The sequence below is a fragment of the Hyperolius riggenbachi genome, chromosome 4 (genome assembly GCF_040937935.1).
Source record: "Hyperolius riggenbachi isolate aHypRig1 chromosome 4, aHypRig1.pri, whole genome shotgun sequence".
NCBI classification, from domain to species: Eukaryota; Metazoa; Chordata; class Amphibia; order Anura; family Hyperoliidae; genus Hyperolius; species Hyperolius riggenbachi.
The window spans coordinates 189,164,762-189,188,828 of NC_090649.1; the positions used below are offsets into that span (position 1 = coordinate 189,164,762).

The 24,067-nt window shown below is 47.1% G+C and overlaps 1 protein-coding gene across 1 annotated transcript in view; it reads left to right on the top strand.

Moving 5' to 3' along the window:
- Window positions 1-6,101: 6,101 nt before the first annotated feature.
- The window catches only part of SENP5 (SUMO specific peptidase 5), a 60,598-nt gene continuing 42,632 nt past the window's right edge, over window positions 6,102-24,067 (top strand). The window contains exons 1-2 of the mRNA XM_068281116.1: window positions 6,102-6,515; window positions 17,740-19,184. Of these exons, the coding sequence (XP_068137217.1) occupies window positions 17,765-19,184 (1,420 nt within the window). The 5' untranslated portion in view covers window positions 6,102-6,515; window positions 17,740-17,764. The remainder of the gene's footprint in view (window positions 6,516-17,739; window positions 19,185-24,067) is intronic.

Genomic DNA, 24,067 nt, shown 5'->3' on the forward strand with positions numbered 1-24,067 from the left:
CCCCCCTTCTGCGGCAGCGGGCCGGGCAGAGACTGACTCACCTGACTTCCACGCTCCAGCGCCGACGTCATTATTCTCTCCCCGCCTCTGCTCCATCTGTAGTAAGAGCAGGGCTACAAGAAAATGGCCGCCGATTGTTCGCATTTGTGGACATCGGCGACCATGTTCTTGTAGTCCTGCTCTAACTACAGATGGAGAGGACGCAGGGAGAGACAGCGGGCTGGCAAGGGGCGACAGGGCGCATGCGCCCTTGATAGCATGGCGCCCTGAGCGACCGCTCAGGTCGCTCATAGCAAAGGCCAGCCCTGGCTTTAACTTATGGATTGCATGAGGTAAACTGCTTAGTGAATACTAAGAATTATCACCATGACTCAGAATCCTTATCAAAGACAGGATAAATGCTTACCCATACATCACACGATTTTGGCGGCCGATCAACCAACAGACAAATATCTCTGATCAAATCTGGTCAGAGGGAGATCTGTTGGCCGCCATAAACCGCATGTAGATTCCTGACCGATTTCAGCATGAAATCTTTCGGCAATCGGCCTCGTGACGCTACCTCGTCTGGCTGCTTATAGCATGTCACACACGTACTATAATCTTAGTCTCAGCGCAATCATCCGTTCAGGGATGGGAGCGCAGCCAACCAAAACTCTCGACAAGCCCTTGCCAACAAGGTTCAGGGGATCCCAGCACCGGAGTGGTGAAGGTAAGGGGAACAAGAGGAGCCTCTGCATTATAAGTATCTGAATGGGGCACTTATTTTCCCCAGTAGGTAAACTTTAAAGAGAAACCGTAACCAAGAATTGAACTTCATCCCAATCAGTAGCTGATACCCCCTTTCCCATGAGAAATCTATTCCTTTTCTCAAACGGATCATCAGGGTGCTCTGTATGGCTGATATTGTGGTGAAACTACTCCCACAGTGTGATGTCAGGACTATGGTTCTGACATCACACTGTGGGAGCCTTGTTGCATTGTGGGAAATAACAGCTGTTTACAACTGCCAAAAAAGCAATCAGTATCTCCTTCCACTGATATCAATGTCAGAATGTAAATCATGGAGAGGAAAGATTTTACAATGGGCAAACACTGAATAAATTATTTATACATTATTTAAACATAATAATTATTGTAAAAATTAAGCACCCTTTTAAATTAATTTTCACTGGAGTTCCTCTTTAACATTTGGAATAGAATTGAATCTGGGATCAAAGTGTAAAAAAATGTTTTTTAATTTTTTTGTGTGCTTTCTTGGCTCCCGCCTTTCGGCAGGGGCCCTGAATGGTAGGGCTTAAAGCCACATACCCGGGAAAAATGACAGTGCCTTTATAACACTGCCACAAAACCAGGCATGCGGCGCCCTCTGGGTTCTTCTCAAAGGGAAGGACCCAAGGGTTCCCTTCCCCCCGAACCGAGGTTCGGAGAGGAGTGGAACCCTTATCCCCTCACCAGAGGCTCGGGGACCACTTGGGGCCTCTCATTTCCCGAAGGCATGAGAGGGCCCCCCTGCCCCAGTTATTGCCAACTGGGTTCATGGGCTAAGTATCTATCGGGAGGGAGATGCACAAGGATGACCATGGGCAAAGTGCCTCTAGCCATCCTTCTCTCATACCCCTGCCGGCTCATGCTTACTTTCTCTGTGGCCCCTTGTCTGACGTGTAGTGCACAGCAAGTGCCATGATCCGCACGTCCTCCGAGGTGCCACAGCTTAATCAATACTTACCATCAACAAGCGACAGGTGGGGTAGGGGGAAGGGGGGGTAGGGTGAGGGTATACCTGAGGCTTTATTGAGGGGTAACACACATGAGGGAGAGAGGAGGGGGGACAGGACAAACCTGTGAAGATCAGTCGTCGTCCGGCTCCTCCAGAGTACATGAGGCTGTAGTCTCTGAGCAGGCTGTGGATCAGTCTGCGACCATCCTCCTTGGACATCATTTCTTATTTCCTTAGAGTAAAATATTATTGACTATGAGTATGAGCTGTTGTTCAGCATTTCAGTAATATGTTGTACAGACTAACCAGTAGGCTCATGGTGAATCAGAACTCATTGGAGTGTGTAAGGGGCTACAATGGTCCTAAAAACCCCCTTACTAAAATGCTATGGAAAATAAAAATGTGCTTTCTTAAAACAGAAAGAATTTGTGGTAATTCAGGTTGGAGTGAGCTCTGTGATGTCTCCCAGTGCATCACTGCTGAATATATGCAAATTAACCATTGTTGCCCTTAGAAGCTAAACACACCTCCAGATCCACTGGAATGCAATGGAATCTTGCTCAACTGGCTACAAGAGTACTGTGGCATAGATGGCATTGTTCTCCAGTGGTTCAACTCCTTCCTGGCTGGCAGAACACAAAGGGTAGCCTTAGGGCCCTTCCCAGTGGCGTAGCTAAGGAGCTGTAGGCCCTGATGCAAATTTTTCAATGGGGCCCCCCAAGCACTCTATACATAACAATTGATACAACGCACCAAAACCTGCCAATGGCAACTACAGTGTCAGAGGTGCAAGAAGGGGATGAGGAGGAGTTTGTTAGTGATTACCACTATTCAAAGTATCTATAGAAGTGATTATTATGAGCACAGGACCAATAGAGAGGTAATACTGTAGTTGACGGAGGGCCCTTCGGGGCCCCTTTGGCCCAAGGGCCCAATGTGGTCGCAACCTCTGCAACCCCTATTGCTACGCCCCTGGCCCTTCCTCTCCAACCCTGTACCACTAAAATACGGTGTACCTCAGGGCGCAATATTATCCCCTTTACTTTTCACCATATACATGCTGCCACTTGGAGAAATCATACAAAAACATGGCCTGACATATCATTGCTATGCTGATGACACCCAGCTATATTTGTCATTCAAACCTGGCATCACAGACCCTACTCCACAAATAAACTCATGCTTAGCTGAGCTTCAGGAGTGGATGAATATGAATTGGCTAAAACTTAATGCTGACAAAACTGAGGTACTTGTTATCGAGGGCCAGGGCTCAACAGCAAAGCAGCCCCAGTCTCAACCAACACCGCTAAGGATAGGGAGCTTAGACCTGAAAAACTCAGACTGTGTGTGCAGCCTGGGAGTATTGATTGATAGGAAATTAAGCTTCAGGAATCAAATCTCAGCTGTTGTGAAACATTCTTTTTTCATCTACGGAATATTGCAAAGATTAAACACCTAATTCCTTCAGAGGATCTTCCAATCCTAGTCCATGCCTTCGTCACATCAAGGTTAGACTACTGCAACGCCCTCTACACAGGCCTGCATAAGAAAGACTTACGCCGCCTGCAATTAGTACAGAATGCCGCCTCAAGGCTGTTAACAAGCCAACCCCGCCATTGCCACATAACACCAACCCTGAGCTCACTCCACTGGCTACCGATAAAATGGAGAATTCTGTTTAAGATTGGCTTACTGACATTCAAATCCTTGCACAATCTGGGCCCTGGATACCTGAAGGACTTGTTGCAACTGCATCACACCCCCCACAATCTTAGATCAAAAGGACGCAACACCATGGTCTCCCCCAGAGTCCACCTCAAAACCTTTGGAGACAGAGCCTTTTGTCATGCTGCCCCTACACTTTGGAACTCCCTGCCACACCCAATCAGGACAGCTCCATCCCTGGAAGCATTTAAGTCTAAACTGAAAACCTACCTCTTTAGTCTGGCATTCATGAACATCTGACTATCTCCTCTGTAACACAACCCAGCCTGCAACCATGTATTAATCTGAGACACAACCAGGGCCGGCCTTAGGTTTCACAGCGCCCTGAGCGAAGCCAGATTTTGGCGCCCCCCCCCCCCCCCCCACCCATCCTCTTCACACACACACCCATGCACGCACGTGAGCACACACACACACACACACCCATATGCAATTCACCTTTTCTCTAGAGTTATCTCCTAGTAAATTTTCATCTTCGCTTTAAAATAACTTTTCAGCATTTTATAATTTAAAAAGGACTTAAAGAGAGTCTGAAGCGAGAATAAATCTCGCTTCAGACCTCATAAATAGCAGGGGCATGTGTGCCCCTGCTAAAACGCCGCTATCCCGCGGCTAAACGGGGGTCCCTTCACCCCCAAATCCCCCTCGATACAGCCGGGGAGCGCTTCCTGGTTGGGGCAGGGCTAACCGCCGCAGCCCTGCCCCACGCGCATCTGTCAGCGCGTATCTCCGCCTCTCCCCCGCCCCTCTCAGTCTTCCTTCACTGAGTAGGGCGGGGGAGAGGCGGCGATGCGCCGCTGATAGACGCGACTGGAGGCAGGGCTGCGGCCGTTAGCCCTGCCTCCGTCAGCGACCAAGTCTGCGACCAAGTGTCACAGTGGGGGGTTTGGGGGTGAAGGGACCCCCGTTAAGCCGCGCTATATCGGCGGTTTAGCAGGGGCACACATGCCCCTGCTATTTATGAGCTCTGAAGCGAGATGTATTCTCGCTTCAGAGTCTCTTTAATAGTTGTTGAAAAAGTGGCTTGATTGATGGTGGCGCTTCCGCAAGTGCACTAGAGGAGACAGCGGGACCCCTGGCTGGCAGCTGCGAGCAAAGATGTGGCGTGGGACATGTCGGCTGCAAGGGGCTGGAGGAAGCCCCCGGGTAAGTATATTAGGGGGCAGCATTTTAAACTTGATAATTCCTTTAAGTGTATCTGGGCAGATTGCACCCCCCTCCTCTTTAGCGTGTATAGTTATACCCAACCTTTAGCATTGGGTAGATCCCCTTTTAGTGTAGATAAGCAGATTCCTTGCCCCCTTCCTCCCCCCCCCCCCCCCCACATAGACATTTCCCCCTTTTAGCATTGGGTAGATCCCCTTTTAGTGTAGATAAGCAGATTCCTTGCCCCCTTCCTTCCCCCCCCCCCCCACATAGACATTTCCCCCTTTTAGCATTGGTAGATCCCCTTTAGTGTAGATAAGAGCAGTTCCCCACCCCTGTATAGGCATAAACCCCTCATTGGCAGATCCTTAGTGTAGATAAAAGTAGATAAGAGCAGATTCCCCCCCCCCCCCCCTGTATGTAGGCATAACCCCTTCACTGGCAGATCCCTTAGTGTAGATAAAAGTAGATAAAAGCAGATTCCCATATCATCTCCCCCCCCCCCCCTTCACTAACTGTGCAGTCATAGTGTACCAGAAGAAGATGGCCAGTCCAGGACCAGGAGGAGTGTCACACAGTGTCTCTCGCTCCGTCACTGAATGCAGATGTGCTGGCTGCCTATGCGCAGCTCCGGTCCAGGGCGCTACTGTCTCACTTCAAGATAGAGGCAGTAGCAGCCGCCAGTCGCTTCCTGGACTTCGCCCCCATCACCCCCAGCGGCACCAGGGGGCGTAGCACGGCTACTCGTACCCGCCCGCAAGCCGCAGCCAGATCGTGGACGTTACGTGACGTCACAGACCCGGCGCCCAGCCGCAAAACAGGTAGATGCGGCCAGATGACCTGCGCGTATGGCGCCTACCTGGAAGCCGGCGCCCTGTGCGACCGCTCCGGTCGCACAGGTCAAAGGCCGGCCCTGGACACAACTATGCGCTTTGAGTCCTATGGGAGAAAAGCGCTTTACAAATGTTATTGTATTGTATTGTATTATTGTAATGATGTGTCATTTTGGTAATCTCTACAGAGCCATAATAATCCAACATGCATACAGACTGTTTCAGATTGGTTGATCCTCATCAGTGCATGGCATGGATTAATATGGCTATATGGCAAATTATCAATGGTTAATGTGCATATATTCAGCAGTGATGCACTGGTAGACATCTCAGAGCTCACTCCAACCTGAATTATCGCAAATTCTTTGTTTTAAGAAAGCAAACTTTTGTTTTCCATAGTAATATGTTGAAAAGCGACCCTAACTATCCAGATGCCCATAATTTTAGTGTCGGACTGGGAGGTTGGAAAGCTGAGGACAGGTTTGGTATAACTGAACTACTTTGCAGCTAGCCATGTACGGAAGACATCACACAACACGCAAAGTACACACAAATCCCCATTACACAAGCCTACGTCACTTCACCACGTGCATATTCACTCCGCCTCCTCTCCGGCAGGGACAGCCCTGGGCCACAGCGCAAGCGGTCACGTGTCTTATTACGGCTGTGTAGCGCATAGGGCAGCTTGTTTGTCCCTTGTGGTGAACCGTACGGAAGGCGTCGAGCTGTGTTTTGGGCCAGGAGGAAGCCAGTGTTATTAGTGGGAGCGCTGTGAGAGTGAAGCAGTTTTGATACTGTCTGTAATACTGCTTCTTCATTGTTCTTCTCGCAGTCAGGAGTTCGCATGCAGCGCCGGGCAGCCATTGCTGGGGTGGTGGGACTTCCAGAGCTCGTATGAACGTAATTGTACGGCTGTTCTCCGGCCTCCAGTAAGCTGCTGCTGTATGGGCCTGCCCTCTGCTGATCCCTGGCAGCTAAGTGCTGATACGTCCTCATCTGTGCAGCTGTATGGGCTTTTATTCTTGCCGGGCCTGGATCCTGTACCTGTTGTTACTATGTCAGGGGGAAAGCTCCTAGCTTGCTTGGCCGAGGTAAACAGAACCAAAATGCATGATACATCTTTGTAAATTGTGTTGACTTACATTATGAAGCAAGTAAATGTGCATAAAATCCTTGCTCTCCATTCATGATTCTAAGAAAATTAGATATAATGATGATTATTGTTTAGCATAACCTATTGTGAGCAACAATGGGGGGGGGGAGGGGGGGGGAAACTATATGACTAGTGTTTTTATTTTGAACACTCAAATCTATAGAAACCAGAATTAGCTGTACCATAATTGTGTACAAGGCTAATCAGGTTTGGAAGCTAATGATTTAACTGACCGCTTAATTAAAAGTAATTTACTAATAATTTATTCCAAATTTGATAACTTATGCAAAATTCAGAGCTAGTATGGGATCGGTGAGTTAGTCTGAATGTCTATAGGGAGCAGTTCTCTAATCACAGCAATGTCTACAATATGAAGCATTCTAATTGGGTGAATAGTGTGGGCGTATTATTACTACAAATCATCTGAAGCCTAGCAATTCAAGAGGGTACCGCCCACCGAGTCATGTTAGCAGACTTTCTCGCTGGCTCAACTCAACCATACAAGCGTCCAGAATTCTGAGTGCAAGTCTAGTTTAGGGAACCCAGCAGGCAACCTTATAGGTAAATTCTGCTATTAAGATTGGATGGACAGCACCCTCTTGAAAAACTGGGTTTCTGATAGGTTGTAGCAAACTACAGCCACCCTATTTGGCCAGTCACAACGCTTTGTGCTATATAGGGTGCTGTGATTGGAGAACAGTTCCCTATGAGGTTTCCTGCTGGTCCCCCAAAAGTAGACTAGTGCTGAAATGTGTATCAGCCTATCTAAATCCTTCTTTTTAAAAAAAAAAAAAAAATGTTATTATTATACAGAACCTTAGAACTTAAAGTACCCTCTCTTCTGAGCACTAACTGGTTAATGCTATACATATTTAAAAAATTGCATGCAAATCATGAATATTGCCTGTGCTAATTTTGCTGCAACAAACATACCCCAGGATTGTTGTACTGTTGCAGTCTGGTGGTAGGTCTTTTAGCAAACTGACAACTGCCCTGGCTTGTTAAATGGACCCTGAACAGACGCGAGGTTCCACGGCGTCCTCTAGGTCCCGAGGATGGCCCAGTTAGTGTGGCGACTTCGGGTGAAGTCATGAGCCACTGCACCTATGCGCCCCGGCTGCACACCCAACTCGATCATGCGCCCATCAGTGTAAGCCTTCTGTGCATATGCAGTTCTCGTCGGGTCGTGCAGGTGCAGTGGCTCATGACTTCAGCTGAAATCGCTGCACTAACGGGGCCACTGATGGGACCCAGAGGATGCTGAGGTACCTTGTGGTCTACAGGGGGTTGGAGGAAGCCCCAGGTAAGTTCAGATTTGCTTGTAACAGGTCTTCTCAGGGTCCCTTTTAAAGCTCATTCACACTTGATGCACTGAAAAAAGTGAGTGCTAACTTTCAGCAGATGTTGACTGGCTCTTGCTAGAAAGTTAACTGTTGCAAATGGTAATTTTTTTTTCATTGACTGCACTGGATGTGAAATCGTGAGTTGGTGTCCTCAATATGCTTATAGCAGGAATTTTGGAAAAGCACACCAGCACCACGCTTGTAGTGTGAACTACCCTAACTGAGAACAGTAGAATTCACATGACTATTTTGCTAAAGCTTTGCAGTACTTAAAAACTGTCAGTAATCACTTGCAGTGTGAGCCAGCATCAAAGGCCTGTACACATGCTAGATAACTCTGCCAGGGTGGCTGATAATAATTGCCTCTGCCGAGAATTCAGCGTGCGTACAACGGCTCTCAACGCCCTGCCAACAATCTGTTAGGCAGATCGATTTGGCCGAGAGTGCTGAGTTCTCACCACTCACCCTGCTGGTGCTTGACGTCACTCCTGTGCTGCTCAGTCAGACCTCTGCCCAGCGGCTAGCGAGGTATCTGTACTGCCTCAGCCCAGCAATGTTAACCAAGGGGATGGGTACTGATCCCCACTGAGCGACATCCATCTAATGTGTGTATGGGTCTTAAAGGGATACTTAACCTGCCTAGCGTTCTGGACGAGCTGAGGTCGTCCAAAGAAAACTTGCTGGAAATGTTCTGGACGAGCTCAGCTCGTCCTGCACTTTCCCCTCTCACGCTGTGATCAGCAGCGCTGCAGCAGCCTCTGAAGGCTGCTGCATGCTTCTCCCTAGGGAATCCCTAGGGAGAGAATGTGCTAGGGCAGCAGGGGGATCCCCCTTCTGTGCGGGGTATTTTGGGATGGGGGATCCCCCTCTGCGGGTGGGGGATCCCCCTTCTGTGCGGGGTATTTTGGGATGGGGGAATCCCCCTCTGCGGGTGGGGGTATCCCCCTTCTGTGCGGGGTATTTTGAGCTGGCGGATCCCCCTCTGCGGGTGGGGGGATCCCCCTTCTGTGCGGGGTATTTTGGGCTGGGGGATCCCCCTCTGCGGGTGGGGGATCCCCCTTCTGTGCGGGGTATTTTGGGCTGGGGGATCCCTCTCTGCGGGTGGGGGGATCCCCCTTCTGTGCGGCATGTGGGTGGCCTCTACCCCCCCCCCCATCCTTGCTTCCCCCCCACCCCCTTCCCTGTCTAAGCCCTTTGAGCAAATAGAACTACTCACCCAGGGGCCCTCTCCAGCGCAGCACTTCTTCCTCCATCGCAAAGTCCCGTCTGTTTACAGTTACATTACGAGACTTGGTGACGTCACCAAGTCTCGTAACTGTAAACAGACGGGACTTTGCGATGGAGGAAGAAGTGCTGCGCTGGAGAGGGCCCCTGGGTGAGTAGTTCTATTTGCTCAAAGGGCTTAGGCCACATACAGACATCAGACCATAGTCTTTGGAAAATGAAAGATCACAGACCAATCTTACCACCCTTCCTGTAGTATAAGAGCCATACTCTACACAGTCTTTTCTATGGAGCTGAACTCCACATCAGGAAAAAATCTTTGCAAGATGCTGCACACACAGATTCTGTACAGACACAAAAGATCAGTATCTGCAAAAGATCTGTCCCTGCCAAAAATCCATTCCTGCAAATTGCAATGATAGTCTATGAGATCTGCAGATCATCATACACACAGGATTTAACTGACATTCATCTGCAGATCAGATCCACCAGGATGGATTTTCAGATCTGCAGATGAATGTCAGTTAAATCATGTGTGTATGATGATCTGCAGATCTCATAGACTATCATTGCAATTTGCAGGAATGGATTTTTGGCAGGGACAGATCTTTTGCAGATACTGATCTTTTGTGTCTGTACAGAATCTGTGTGTGCAGCATCTTGCAAAGATTTTTTCCTGATGTGGAGTTCAGCTCCATAGAAAAGACTGTGTAGAGTATGGCTCTTATACTACAGGAAGGGTGGTAAGATTGGTCTGTGATCTTTCATTTTCCAAAGACTATGGTCTGATGTCTGTATGTGGCCTTAGACAGGGAAGGAAGGGGGGGGAAGCGAGGATGGGGGGGGAGGGGTAGAGGCCACCCGCACGCTGCACAGAGGGGGGATCCCCCCGCCCGCAGAGGGGGATCCCCCATCCCACAATACCCTGCACAGAAGGGGGAACCCCCACCCGCAGAGGGGGATCCCCCAGCCCAAAATACCCCGCACAGAAGGGGGAACCCCCACCTGCAGAGGGGGATCCCCCAGCCCAAAAGTGAGGATCGAGGGGGGGAGATCGGGAGGGAGGGGACACCTGGCACCCTATATACCTGGCACCCTATATACCTGGCACCCTATATACCTGGCACCCTATATACCTGGCTCCCCCTATATACCTGGCTACACCTGGCACCCTATAACTGGCTACACACTTGGCTACCCATAACTGGCTACACTCCTGGCTACCCTGACATCTGGCTACCCTGACATCTGGCTACACTCCTGACTACCCTGACATCTGGCTACACTCCTGACTATCCTGACATCTGGCTACCCTGACATCTGGCTACACTCCTGACTACCCTGACACCTGGCTACATGTGGCTCCCTATACACCTGCCTTCACATCTGGGTCTTATACTCACCATTGGCGTGCTGATCCCTCGTCACGTACCTCTGATAGCTTCCCCAGTGCCGCCTTCCATGTCCGTGTACGGATTTTGCTTCTCCCTCAGCGATGACATGTCCCACGCAGATCGGCGTTGATGACACCAGGGTCACACAGCGTCAACATCTCACTGCAAACCTTTTTTTTTTTAAGTTGAATTCAATACAATAACCTGTATTGAATTCAATATTTTTAAAAAATTGATTGGAAAAAAAAAGGTTGAAAATTATTGGAAATTAATTGAACCACTTTGCACGGAAATCCTGGGGAATCAGAACGCCAGGGAGGTTAAGTAAAAATAAAAAAAGATTTTTGCTCACTTGGTGCATCCCTCAGCCCCCTGAAGCTGTATGGTGCCCTCGCAGCCTCGCTCCCATCCTCCTGTCCCCGCCGGCGGCTACTTCCGGGTTCGTCGACAGCTGCCAACAGGCTGGGAACGCGACCCTCTATGCTGCTATAGCATATATCCTATACGCTATAGCAGCATAGAGGGTGATATAGCGGCTGGGAACGCAGAGAATCACTCGCGTTCCCAGCCTGTCGGCGGCTGTCGACGAACCCGGAAGTAGCCGCCGGCGGGGACAGGAGGATTGGAGCGAGGCTGCGAGGGCACCCACCATACAGCTTCAGGGGACTGAGCGATGCCCCAGTTGAGTAAAAATATTTTTTATTTTTTATTTTTTTTTTTTTGATTTGAGTATCCCTTTAAGGCTGAATATGCACATCCAATTTTTTGACTGGCCAATTTTACGTCCACAATTTAGTACGAGGGTCAACATATTTGGAATACAATAAAAAATGAAAATAAAAAAAAGTGTAGGTAAGCTCTCATGAGACAAGATAAATTAACTCAAAAATGAAGTTGCATACAGACATCTGGTTGTTGATGGCAGAAAACAATATTCATGATTCAGTTGTGTGTAGCAGTCACAGATCATGCATGTTCAGCTCCAACAAGTGGTATGTACTGTCCTGTATGGAGGAGGAAGAAGGCTCTGTGGACAAAGCAACTAAAGGTGCTCAGCTGATTGCTCATTGTTTGCAGAGGATGGAAATGCCTTTACGGGCATCAAACTGATGAGCTGAACAATCATTTTGGCCATCAAACGATTGATGTGTTTGTATATTTAAGCTGTGAATGTGAAGGCATGTAGGCCATTGCTGCAATACGGTGGAATAGTGCCTGGAAATAGTGGGTCCAGTTGTGATCTGAAGACAAGCTAAATTTAAGGCGTACATGTAATTAAAGGAGAACTGTAGTGAGAGGTATATAGAGGCTGCCATATTGGTTTCCTTTTAAGGCGCAAGGTGAAGCCTTATGGCTTACCGTGTTCATGCATAAGTCCCAGTGGTGCTAATTACTGTTCTACCTCCAGCTTTCTGATACTCTGGGGTAAGACATAATTTGGCTGCTAGCTATTGCTGGCACCTAAATTACGCAGTTTTTCTTGTAATTTGGGTGCCGTCTTGACGGCGCCCCAAATTACTGACTCAGCGTTGCTATAGCCGTAAGATTCACATCATGGCCTATGGCGGCACCTGGTGCGCCCAAATTTTCAGCACTGTTTTTGCCTGACTCTGATTCAAGTGCACTATCTATCACTCTAATTATTACACGCCATGTATTATGCACTGGGTTGGTGTGTGCTACAGAGGTGGCAGCGTCTGGGTACTGCACTCAGCATTCTGTAGCCTCTCTGGAAATCCAGCCTTAACCCCTATGGTGCACCACCTTGCTGTCAATTATTTCAGTGATCAAATATGCTGCAATATATACATGGCCACCTTTTGTTCTGATGCTAAGAAAATGCCCGTGTAATGCTGTTAGGCACTTCTGGCACACATAATAATTAACATGGCCAACCTTAATTGCTAGGAGACATGACTATTTAGAGTATTTTTAGTTCTGTGACTTGCAGACCTCTTATAAACAAAGTGCTGGGGAATGCCTAAATTCAGTTATTTCTTTGCAAAACTAAAAATTTCACTTGGTTTGTAAGCCAAGCATTGTTTGGTTATGCGGGCACAAGACCACGTATGGGCACAGACCATAGTAATATGACCAGTTTGAAAAATGGAGTTGCAAAACACCAACTCTTTTCTGCCTCGAAGTGTTTTCTGTAATAATTCACACAAAATGCTGTTCTGCTATTAGAATTTTGAGCAATCTCTAGGAAGGTGTTTCTGTTTTTCACCAGATTTTCCTCGATTGAAGCAATTGTTCCTGATTGATTAGAATGGAAATCTAAAATAAGGTCTCATTCACACTTAAAAACGCAAGAGTTTTGCTTTTGTGCATTGGTTCTTTCCCCCCCCCCCCCCCTCCCGGCGCTACACTGCGCTTTTGTTGTGCCTTTCCTGAGCGGTTTTTTCATTCACTCCCTTATGCAGGTCAGGAAGAGAACTCTTTGACCAGGAAAACAATAAATCAATCAAAAAATAGTTACTTGTGCTGCAAAAGCAGTCCCCGTATTTTGTAAGTCAGATATACATATCTGATTGTGACTGTATATATGATGTGCACACGCACACGCACACACACACACACCCCTATACCTATGCTGTAAGTATAAAGCCTGATGTGTAGCCGTGTCACTAATAGAGATAGTCAATGAGATGCAAATAATTCTGCGCTGATGCTGGTTTATGCAAATGTACGCACTCCCTTTGCTCATGAAATCAAACAATTTGATATGTTAAAATTTGATTTGGCGACTATGAATTAAAGGGTACCTGAGAAGGATGAAACCTTTTTAATTTTTTTTTTTTCATACATACCTGGGGCTTCTTCCAGCCCCCTTCAGGCTAATCAGTCCCTCGCTGTCGTCCTCCGCCACCTGGATCTTCTGCTATGAGTCCAGGTAATTCAGCCAGTCAGCGCAGTCCGGCCACGTTCCGCTCCTACAGCCAGGTGCATTCTGCACCTGCGCAATAGTGCTGCACAGGTGTAGTACGCTCCCAGCGGCGGAGTGTGTGCATGCACACTACGACCTGCCCAATAGTGCTGCGCAGGTGTAGTACGCTCCCGGCGGCGGAGTGTGTGCATTTTAAAATTCCTAAACATTGGCAGTTAAGAGATGAATTTCATGTTACATACTTTCAATCAACAAGATTGTAATATGCAAATTAGGAGTCGGTGGAATCCTAAACTGAGGAGTCTGAGTCGGTGGATATTTGTACCGACTCCACAGCCCTGGGCACCGCTCTGCAAAGTGGGCACAATACGCTGATATAAACCTTCTCGTAGAGATTCATTGCACAAGCGTTTTGGGGGCGATTTTGAAAAATTGTTTGTGCTCGAAAAAAGGGCAAAAATGCCCCTAGTGTGAACGAGCCCTAACTGTTCCTTGTTAAACTCTAAAAGGAAGCTTTCAAGGTATGGTGCTGTTTGCTCGTTTTCCACTCTTCATAGAGTGGAACACCCTGCTGCCACCTATATCTGAAAATTATTTCAGAGGACAATTAAAACCCTACAAGCAGCTCAAGGGAGCACTTGTATATGTAGAACACGGCAGGAAGGTGCAACTCACTTATGTGCTCACTGTGCTCCATGAGGCTCTTCATCCTCCACATACTTCCCTCTGAAGAAGGACGTCTCAGGAGGAAGGTGCACAGGGTTGAGTGCAGCATCTAGAGGCGGTGACATTGGTGAGCTAACCCATCCGTCCACAGCCTGTGCCTGATGCAAAACTGCATTTTTGCCTTCGGTCGCTCATCCTTTGGGTCAATCTGGAAAAATAAGCAAAATCTGGTGGGTGATCAACAATTGTAGGCCTACCAACAGCCAATTATTTTACCCATTGACTTTTTTTAAATGGGGGAAAGATTCTGCGGTTCTCACACTATTAATGTGCAGTCAATCACTGGGAGGCTGGGTTTGGTTGTTGTTGGCTCCATTCACTTTCTCAATCATATTTCAGGATTTGACTTTGAATCAGTAAAGTACAACTCCTGCTAATCTTAACCACTTGCCGACCAAGCGATTTCCCATTGATCTGAGCTGGGTGGGCTCTTCAGCCCCCAGCACAGATCGTATTGCAGGCAGGGCGATCAGACTTCATCCCCCCCCCCTTTTTTTTTTTTCCCCCACTAGGGGGATGTCCTGCTGAGGGGGGGGGTCTGATCACCGCCGCTCTGCTGTGCCTGCGGGGGGGCTCCTCAAAGCCCCCCTCCACAGCACTATTCCCCCCCCCCTCCCTCTCCTTCCCTCCCCCTCCCTGGCTCTGTGGGCAGTACAGGACGGCGATACATCCTGTACCGCCTCTGATAGGCTTCAGCCTATCAGACCGCGGCGATCCCCGGCCTATCAGAGGCCGGGGATCGCCGATCTCCTTTACGGCACATCTGCAGCGCCGTACAGTGTAAACACCGGGGATTTCTTCCCCGCGTGTTTACATTTCGCCTGCGAGCCGCGATCGGAGGCTCGCAGGCAGTTCATGGAGACACCCTCCGTTAACTGACATGGAATGGCCGTTTCCATGGAAACCCGCAGACAACCAGTTTACGCCAATCGGCGTTAGCTGGTCGTCAGGAGGTTAAGGTTCATACATACCTACCAACTATCTGCCAAACTTGTCTGTTAAGCCCCATACAGCTTTTGTTGTGAAACAAGTTGAAACCACTAAAAAAGTGTTTTGCTATTGTTCAAACAGCTGATAAGACGTCAATCCAACTGTTGGATTGACGACTTATCAGACTTATCAGCTCTTTGAACAATAGCAAAAATGTTGTTGTTGTTTCAACTTGTTTCACAACAAAAGCTGTTTGACAATTGTGCTGCATAAAAGACAGCTGTTTCACAAACTTTCAAAAGTTGGTCATTGGGTGACTGCAGTTCAAGATTAGTAAAAGTAGGATGGCCCTTCAACAGTCAATTACATTTCATCGGTTGACTTTCAAGGATATGTAAACTGTTGCCAGATGGCAGTGCCCTAAAACTTAGCAGAGTTAGTCACTGGTTGACTGTGATTCAAGGTTTGATAAAGTGCCCAGAGCTTTAAAAATCTGAAAATGGTTGCTGTCTACATTTCCTTACTAAAATATTATTTTTGAAATCAAACGATTGAAAGCAAGGCTCCCCTAATTTCATACAGTTTATCACTGGGTAGCTGCTAATCAAGATTATGAATTGTGGATGGAGCCAACTGGCAATCCGATTCCTCCAATTGTTTATCAGTGGATAAGTGAAAACGTGTTGCCATTCTCATACTGTTAACACCAGGATCACCAAACTTTGCACATTTTGAGCCTGGTGCATGAAAGACTGGTAACTTTAAACGGCAATTTCGCTGGTCCTAACGCCAAGGGAGCACTGCTTATTACTCACCACCATGCGCATTACTTGCATAACGCAGTGTTAGAGTAATGGGGAGTGCTTCCCTGGAGTTAGGACTGGCAAAATTGCCATACAGTACCTGTGTCTGGCAAAATTACAAATCTATTGTGCATTAGGTCCTTTGTTACTGGCTGACTACAGTGGAAGGTTTTGATTTTTGAATCTCCTGCCCAGTTTATTAATCAGATTTCCCCCATTGATTTCAGTAGGAAAATGTCACCTGTTACAATTCCTACAGTTTTAGTGGCAGAGTCTCCAGACTTTGTACACTTAGACCCTCAGTTTCTGTGGTTTATATAGCTAGCTTTTTCAAGCCAGCAAGAAACTTGTTCACAAACTACTTGGTCTATTCTTGAATTCCAAATGCAACTTAATGCTGGGTACACACTATGAGATTTTCTGCTCCATTTACTGTCAGATCAATTATTTCCAACATGTCCGATATGCTTTTCGATCGATTTCTGTGCATTTTAATAGGGAATCGATCGGAAAATGCTCGGAAATCAATCGGAAAGCAAATCGAACATGTTGGATATATAATCGATCTGACAGTAAATCGACCAGAAAACCTCAGTGTGTACCCAGTATAAGTGCTTTTTGCATCAATGATTTGAAGTGGTTGACATCATGCTTCTTGCCTGTTCTTGCTTTCAGATAATAGTCTTAATAGTTGCTCTGTCACAGTCCTTCATATATGTCTGGGCAGCAATGTTTAGTTTACAAAATACTGTTCCAATTATTTTAATTATTTTTTTTGAATGCAGGTACCATTTTAAGAAGCTATGATGTAAAGGATTTTTCCCCTGGTTTGATTTACTGGCTCAATACTTTGCTTTTTTGTTTGTTTGTTTGTTTGTTTTCCTCACTTCTGTTCTCACTGAGAAAAATCTCCCCTGTTACACTTGCAGGTTAAACCTGCATTCTGTTTCCCTATTTTACCACAAGGGGACACAAAAGCAATGAAAGTCTATGGAGACCTTCACATTTATTGTGGTCCAATGCGGTGCACCAGTAGTATCATAGGCCGATGGAAGGGCAGCTGCACGTTGCCACAAGCACTACGCTTAACGTACGGTGCTGGTCATAATGAGTCTGTGGTGATGCAGTAAGTGTAAATGCCTGAGAGTCGTACATGAGCGGGCTGATGGGAATCCTGGTGACATACTTCCTGTCCAGCAGGCAGTAAGTCACTGAATGGGGGGCAGCATTATGCATATGATCCTGTCAGCACACTTTGCCACAGGGTCCTATGATTGGCTTTTTTTTTTTTGAGTTGTGGTTGAATGCGGCAGGAGCATCGTAACGCAAATTATCAAGTGTAAAACCAGCCTCAATCAGAGCTTGGAGAACGAAGACATGACAGAGGTTCCCGTTTTGTATCTAAGCAAGAGAAAGTTGTTTTTTTTTTTTTTTTTTTTTTTTTTTATGCTGGGCATACATGGTTCATTTATGCGCCGTATCGAGCTAGCGGCTTGATGCCAGAGGGTCACCGCTCGTGCGCGCGGATTGATTCCCGCTCGTCCCTGCAGGCGCTTTTTATCAGCGCTTCCTTTTTTTTCTATTGTCCGCCCGCAGGGATCGACCGCGGTATTGATCCGCCACGGGGATCGGACAGGTTGGATCTTATCAATCAAGCCGCTGATGCCCAGTAAGATATAGAAAGTCCCAGAGCAAATTGGGTGCTATTTCATATAAGTAATATACACATTTTTGTCTGCTTTTCACTCATCTCTTCAGGTGACCTGATTAGAAGCATTGTAATGTTGCAAAGATTTGGAAATTACTGCATTTTTTTTTTTCTAAAGTAAGGTTTGTTTGTTTTCTTTTATCTTAGGATATCCTCCGATTCAAGATGGAAAATGAGAGCAAATAGAAAGTTCCTGCATAGAAGAGGTCAGTTTCTGGACTGGTCTAGATCATGGTCACTATGTGGAAAGTTTAGTGTTCTTATTAAAAGGCAAAATGTTTTTTTGCCCAGAAAGTTATCAAAAAGGCGCTTGAATACAGTTGGCCAAGGCCGGCGCATTGGAAGCACTTCCGTGAAAAAGATTAAAAAGCAACTCTTGAAGACAAATTCTCTGAAAAATAGAAATAGCAGAAAGTTAAAAACCAGAAAGAAAACTGCAGGACCGCCCCCAACACAATCTGCAAAAAAGGTCTTTAGAAGAAATCTTAAACGCAATAGAAAATCTTTTAAGTGTGCATCTGATGCAGAAACTCGCACCGGCAAAGTTCTGAGAACCAAAAAGGAAGCTAGCTTAAAGTATGATTTAAGAAGTAGATTTATTTATAACAAGAGTGCTGCCTCATCAACAAAGAAGGGCTTTAGGAGATTCAAGCAGAAGGAATGTCACCATTCTCTTGCTAAGAAACGCTGCAAAAGACTAGCATTGAGGAAAAAATCGTTTGGAATTTTTTGGTTGCGGAAATGCTGTAATTTGCTTATGATGCCTAGAAAACCCTCTCCGTTTACAGGCCGTAATAGATTACACTCTCGCAAGCTTGGTGCAAGAAAAAGCCTTAAAATACTGGACTTGTGGCTGTGGCTTTACAAACGATTTTGGAAGTGCCGAAACAATATCAAAAACAAATTTGAAACAGTATTTTCGTATTTCAAACTTAATATCAGACTACCCATCAAGACGGTAAGCAGGTCCTACGATATGAACAATAACACATCGGGAATCTTATGTGAAATACAACCATGCACAGCAAACGCCTGTCTACGAGAGGAGACAGTTAAACTGCAGAGAGTAGAGACTCCGTTTTCAAATGTGACTTTACACAGAACAATACTAAAAGACAGCCAGCAGCCACTACTTTGCATGGGTGCTCAGTGGAGTGCTGGGGACCCTCTACATAAAAAAATAAGTGACGTTCCTGTGATTAATAGTTACCCGGATGATATGTGTATGCTTTTAACCGAAAAAGAGGTGTCTATATCTTCCCAGGAGGATGGCGATGTACAGGGAGATCAGGATATTAATATGATGCTTCTAGCACCTGATAAAATAAAGCCATGTACAAGTGAAAATGCTGACTTTCAGGACAGTACAGAAGGGATGGAAAATGGTGAGGATTCCTGCCACATGGAACTGGATGAAAACAGCAATTCGGATGTATTTAATACAAAACTACTAGACCATCCTTACTGTAAAAGTCCTTTACAAGATGCGTCACTTGAAGATGGGTTAGACATTTCAGCAAAACAGGGCTTAAAGAATGGCCAGAAAATAATCAGCAATGTCACCGATGAGCAACTGGCATCCTGTATATGCGGTATATTTAATAGTTTTAAACAAGCTCAACATGTACTTGTTTTTGAAGTTTCAGTGTAATTCTCTCTATTCATGGTGCTGTCTTGTATTTTAAAATTAGTACTGGCCAAAAAAATAAGCTCACCTTTTCATGTAGCAATCGGCAGCAGAAGTGATGACTCGTGTCACTGGTGGCGTCTTGGTCGTCTGTCATCATAGATTTTATATATTTGCTTAGGAGTGAATAGGTAAACTCCTTCACTATTTTGGCCAAATTTTATCTGCTGAGACAAGGCAATAGGCCCTGCACTGTAGGCTAGTCTACAATTGGTAGATTGGCTGTTGGATGGTCTGCCAACTGAAGGCTAAAATATTGTGATATTATGGTGTGTACAGGCTTAACGCAAATCTGAACTGAAAGTGAATGTATGAGGTCATGAATTGTATGTGTAGTACTAATGGTAAATAGAATATTAGTAACCTAGAGCAGATTCTCTTATTTTTGTTTTCAGTTCAGGATCTGTAGTTTTAAGACTTAATTCTAAGCAGGAGCCATGCCAATTGGGTGTAAAATCTGCTTCATATTCAGCTGCAAAACAAAGTAATGACCCTCTTATCTTCTCAGCACTAAAGCCTTATCAGCCTTGTGTCCTCCACCTAAATGTTTTCTTCTATTTTTTTAGGACATTGGGTTAAATTTGACTTTGATTGACTCATTGATCTTAAAGGACAACTGTAGTGAGAAGAATATGGAGGCTGCCATATTTATTTTCTTTAAACGTCCCTGGCGGTAACCCCGAGCTACCCTTGGGGTAGCCGCCACAGAGGATTTCTCTGCCCCGGGAGGGATTTTTTTAAATGAAAATTGTTGTAGCCTTTTTAGCTAGCACTTCGCTAGCTACCATTGTCCCCCAAGTCCCTCCGTTCTTTTTTTGATTGCCGCCGTTGTACGTACACCCCCCCCCCCCCCTGATCCCGCGATGGCGCAGCCTCTCCAATCAGCTCCAGGCTTCGCTATAGAGGGAGGATCGGGATTACGCATGACGTCAGACGTCCTGTCCGATCGTCGTCATAGCGATGACTGAAGCTCATTGGGGAGTCTGCGGCTGTCGCGGGATAGCAGCTAGGTAACGTATAGCGGCGGCGATCGGGGGGGGGTCAGAAGGGTGCGGGGGGACTTGGGGGACGATGGTAGCTAGCCTAGTGCTAGCTACAAAGGCTACAAAATCTTTAATTCAAAAAATCCCTCCCGCGGACGCAGCCTCAGAAACTATATCTAGCTATCATGCTGATCCCTCTCTCTAATACTTTTAACCATAGGCCTTGAACAAGCATGCAGCAGATCAGATGTTTCCGACATTGTCAGATCTGACAAGATTAGCTGCATGCTTGTTTCTGGTGTGTTCCAGACACTACTGCAGCCAAATAAACCAGCAGGATTGCCAGGTATTTTTTAAAAGGAAATATGGCAGCCTCCATATTGTTCTCTCTACAGTCCTTTAAATTTCACTAGACAGGTTTTGTTCTGTGATCAGCAGAAATTTGATATTGCAAAATCAGAACTTTGCACAGGACTAATCCGATTCAAAAGCTAATGAGTGGTACCTCACATCTTCTAAGGCCTGAACCCTTGAGCAGTTAGGGAGCGCTTTCAATCACTAGCGATTTCCCTAAACGTTCTGACAATGTAAATGGATGGGACCGATTCCAGTAGCGCGATTGCGATTAAGGCAGTCGCAGGACATGCAGCATTTTGGAGCGTTTCCTTCTAAGGAATTGTTTAGGGAGCAGGAAAAATGTTCCCAAAATCGCTTGCAAAATGCTTTCACGAATCACTAGCGATTGTGATAGCGCTTTGCGCTTTTTAGTGGGTTCCATGGTCTGTCTGATTTTACTCCATCCAGCTCATGAGAATTCCTGTTGCGCATAAACCGATTTTAGATGACTTTTTTTTTCTAATCTCTTGAAGAGATGGTCAGTGAGATGCTAGTCATTTTAGCTATCATGCAAATTTAGATTCTAAAAGCATGCAGCTTGGGGGTAGTGGGCCATTGAAAGGACTTTCTGTGATTGGCCCAACTCCAATCTACATACAGTTTACGTGTGAGCCAGAATTACCGTATTAGCATCTCACCGACAAACTCTCTAGTATAGAAATTTGTGGTTGCACTTAGCTTGGCTGAGCTGATGAGCATTTATCTCCTGCCAGTATTCTGTCTGCTAAAATAAGTTGTCAAGGCATAAGTCTAGCTTGCATGGCTTTACTCCCTCAAGTGCTAGCTGCTGGCCTTCCATCTAGACTAGCTCTGCTGTATGTGGCCGGATTCCTCTTGGGCTAATTGGACCATGCCTTGTAAGGGTCTGTTCGCCTTCCAACAGGGATATGTGAGGGAGCAGGATGGTGTTGTACTTTTTCTGGTTGAACTCGATGGACGTATATTTTTTTTTCACTCCCCCCCCCCCCCCCCCCCCCAACCCAAATAACTATGTAACTTTGTGTTAGTGCTGAATAAAAAGGCATGGATTACTACTTTGTAGTGCCTGGTAGCACATTGCAATATTTTTAGCTATGTTTTTGCTAGCACCTATTCACTTTGAAATACCATAGATTGAGTTGGCAAATTTTGTAAATATTATTGTCCCTTTCTAGGCACTTATGTGTTCATAGACCTGTATAGACACTCAGTTGCAGAGCTTGTTTGTCTGTAAGAGCCTTGATAGTTGATGTCAAATACTTTAAGCACCGGTTAAAGAGCCCAGACCCTGGATACTTATTTTGTCCCTAACCCATGGTGTCCGCATCTGGTGCCATTCTAAGTTGGTCTGCAGGCCTCTCACTATTTTCATTGAAGTGCAGCAACTACCAATAGGTGACACCATGCTCTCCTTACACAGCCATCTGCTGTGCTGTTTTATCTTCTGATGCTGACATCAATCAGAGCCATAGGACGTAGCTGAAGCACAGCAGACGGCTGTGTACGGGGAGGATGATGGCACCTGGTGATGCTTGCTGCATGTATATCCACTTCTGTACCAGCAGCCTCTGCACTCTTAAGGACAAGAGGCTGCTGGTACAGTAAAACGCTGCTTCTCAACGAACCGCCGCCAAAATCCCCCATTCTGTCCCCGCCGCAGGCTCCTCTCTCTGCCATCTCTATGATAGGAGAGCGCTGTGCACCGGTCAGGAGCCGCTTTCATTGGCTTCTGACCCTGTCAATCAATGTAAGCCAATGGAATTGGCTTACAGTGATGACAGGGCCAGGAGCCAATGAAAACTGCTCCTGACCTGCTCAGAGCTCTGCCCTCATAGAGATGGCAGGGGCGGGCAAATTGTGGCGGGGACAGAGCGGCGAGATCAGTTTGGCGGGGACGCGCGGTCAATGACGTAGAGTATACGTCCAGTCAGGGCTGCAGCACCACCTGCTGGATGTAGATTCGTACTGCAAAGGTCCAGGAAAGGTTATAGAATATCCATTGCATAGATGGATGCATAGACCTGAAGAGCAGAATGCCACCTTGGTAATTTGTGTATATGTTATGGCCAAACCAGAAATTGGCCAATTCTAGAATTGGCCGGCCGTTTTCTAGAACCGGCCGATTTGACATTGGCCAAGGTCCAAAATGCTGGGAATTTCTGACTTTGGCCGGCCAGTTCTAGAAATGGCCAAAGTCAGTCGGCCAAAGTCCAAAACGAACAAAACCTAGAACATCCCGGGTCCTGTCCAGCACCATGAATGGCACTCGGAACTTCTCTCTGCTCTGAAAGTGATACAATTCCTGCAATAAATTTGCAGGGTGTCTTCATCCTGCTTTCTTGGGAGCAAATTTTTAACATCCTGTGCTTTTAAATTAACTGCACTGCTGTGGCAGTCACACCGGGTAGAGGTCAAACTACAGTGGTGATTAGTCACAGATGAGGGGGGGGGGGTGCATGGCTGGTGGCGCTTTGCATGGCTGGGTGCTTTGCATGACTGGAGGGGGGGTTTGCATGGCCTATCTTTGCTGGCTGCTTTGCATAGCTGGGGGTGCTTTGCTGGGCACTATGCATGGCTGGGGGGTCTTTGCTGGGGGGCTCTGCATGGCTGGAAATGCTTTGCTGTGCATGGCTGGGGGGGGGTCTTTGCTGGGGGGGGGGGGGGGCTCTGCATGGCTGGGGGTCTTTGCTGGGTGCTTTGCATGACTGGAGGGGGGGGGGGGTTGCATGGCTGGGGGGGGAGGGGTCTTTGCTGGCTGCTTTGCATAGCTGGGGGGTGCTTTGCTGGGCACTATGCATGGCTGGGGGTCTTTGCTTGGGGGCTCTGCATGGCTGGAAATGCTTTGCTGTGCATGGCTGGGGGGGGAGGGGGTCTTTGCGGGGGGGGGGGGGGGGCTCTGCATGGCTGGAGGGGTGCTGGGTGCCTTTTAAGCTTGGGTGCTTTGCTGGGCTGGAGTCTGCTGGGTTACTCTGACCTCCGAGCAGGGCAATCAGAGGCGGAGGGAGGCAGCGCGCACGCTACTCGCCCGGACTTATACACTTTATATGCGGAAGTGTTCAATGATGTCACTTCTGCATTGAAGGTTTGTGTCCTGCGGGTCGCGTGAGCTGCCGCTCTCCGCCTCTCAGGTTGCCCTGATCAGAGGTTTGAGTAGCGGCAGCGGGGGGAGGAGCGATCGCCAGACTTCCTGGGGAGATGAGAGCAGCTGGCTGGCGGCGGGGAGCGGTGAGCAAAACTTCAGGACTTGCCGGCCACGTTAAGTTACGCGTTCTGGCCGGCCAAAGTCCGATATGCATGCCCGTTCCGCACATTGGCCGCAGGAGGCAGCCACTTCGCATTCTGACCGGCTTCGGGTTCTGGCCGTAACATATACAAGAACTTCATTTACTCCTGTGATTTGGGCTCTGTTAGCAGATCAGTGTCTGTGCAT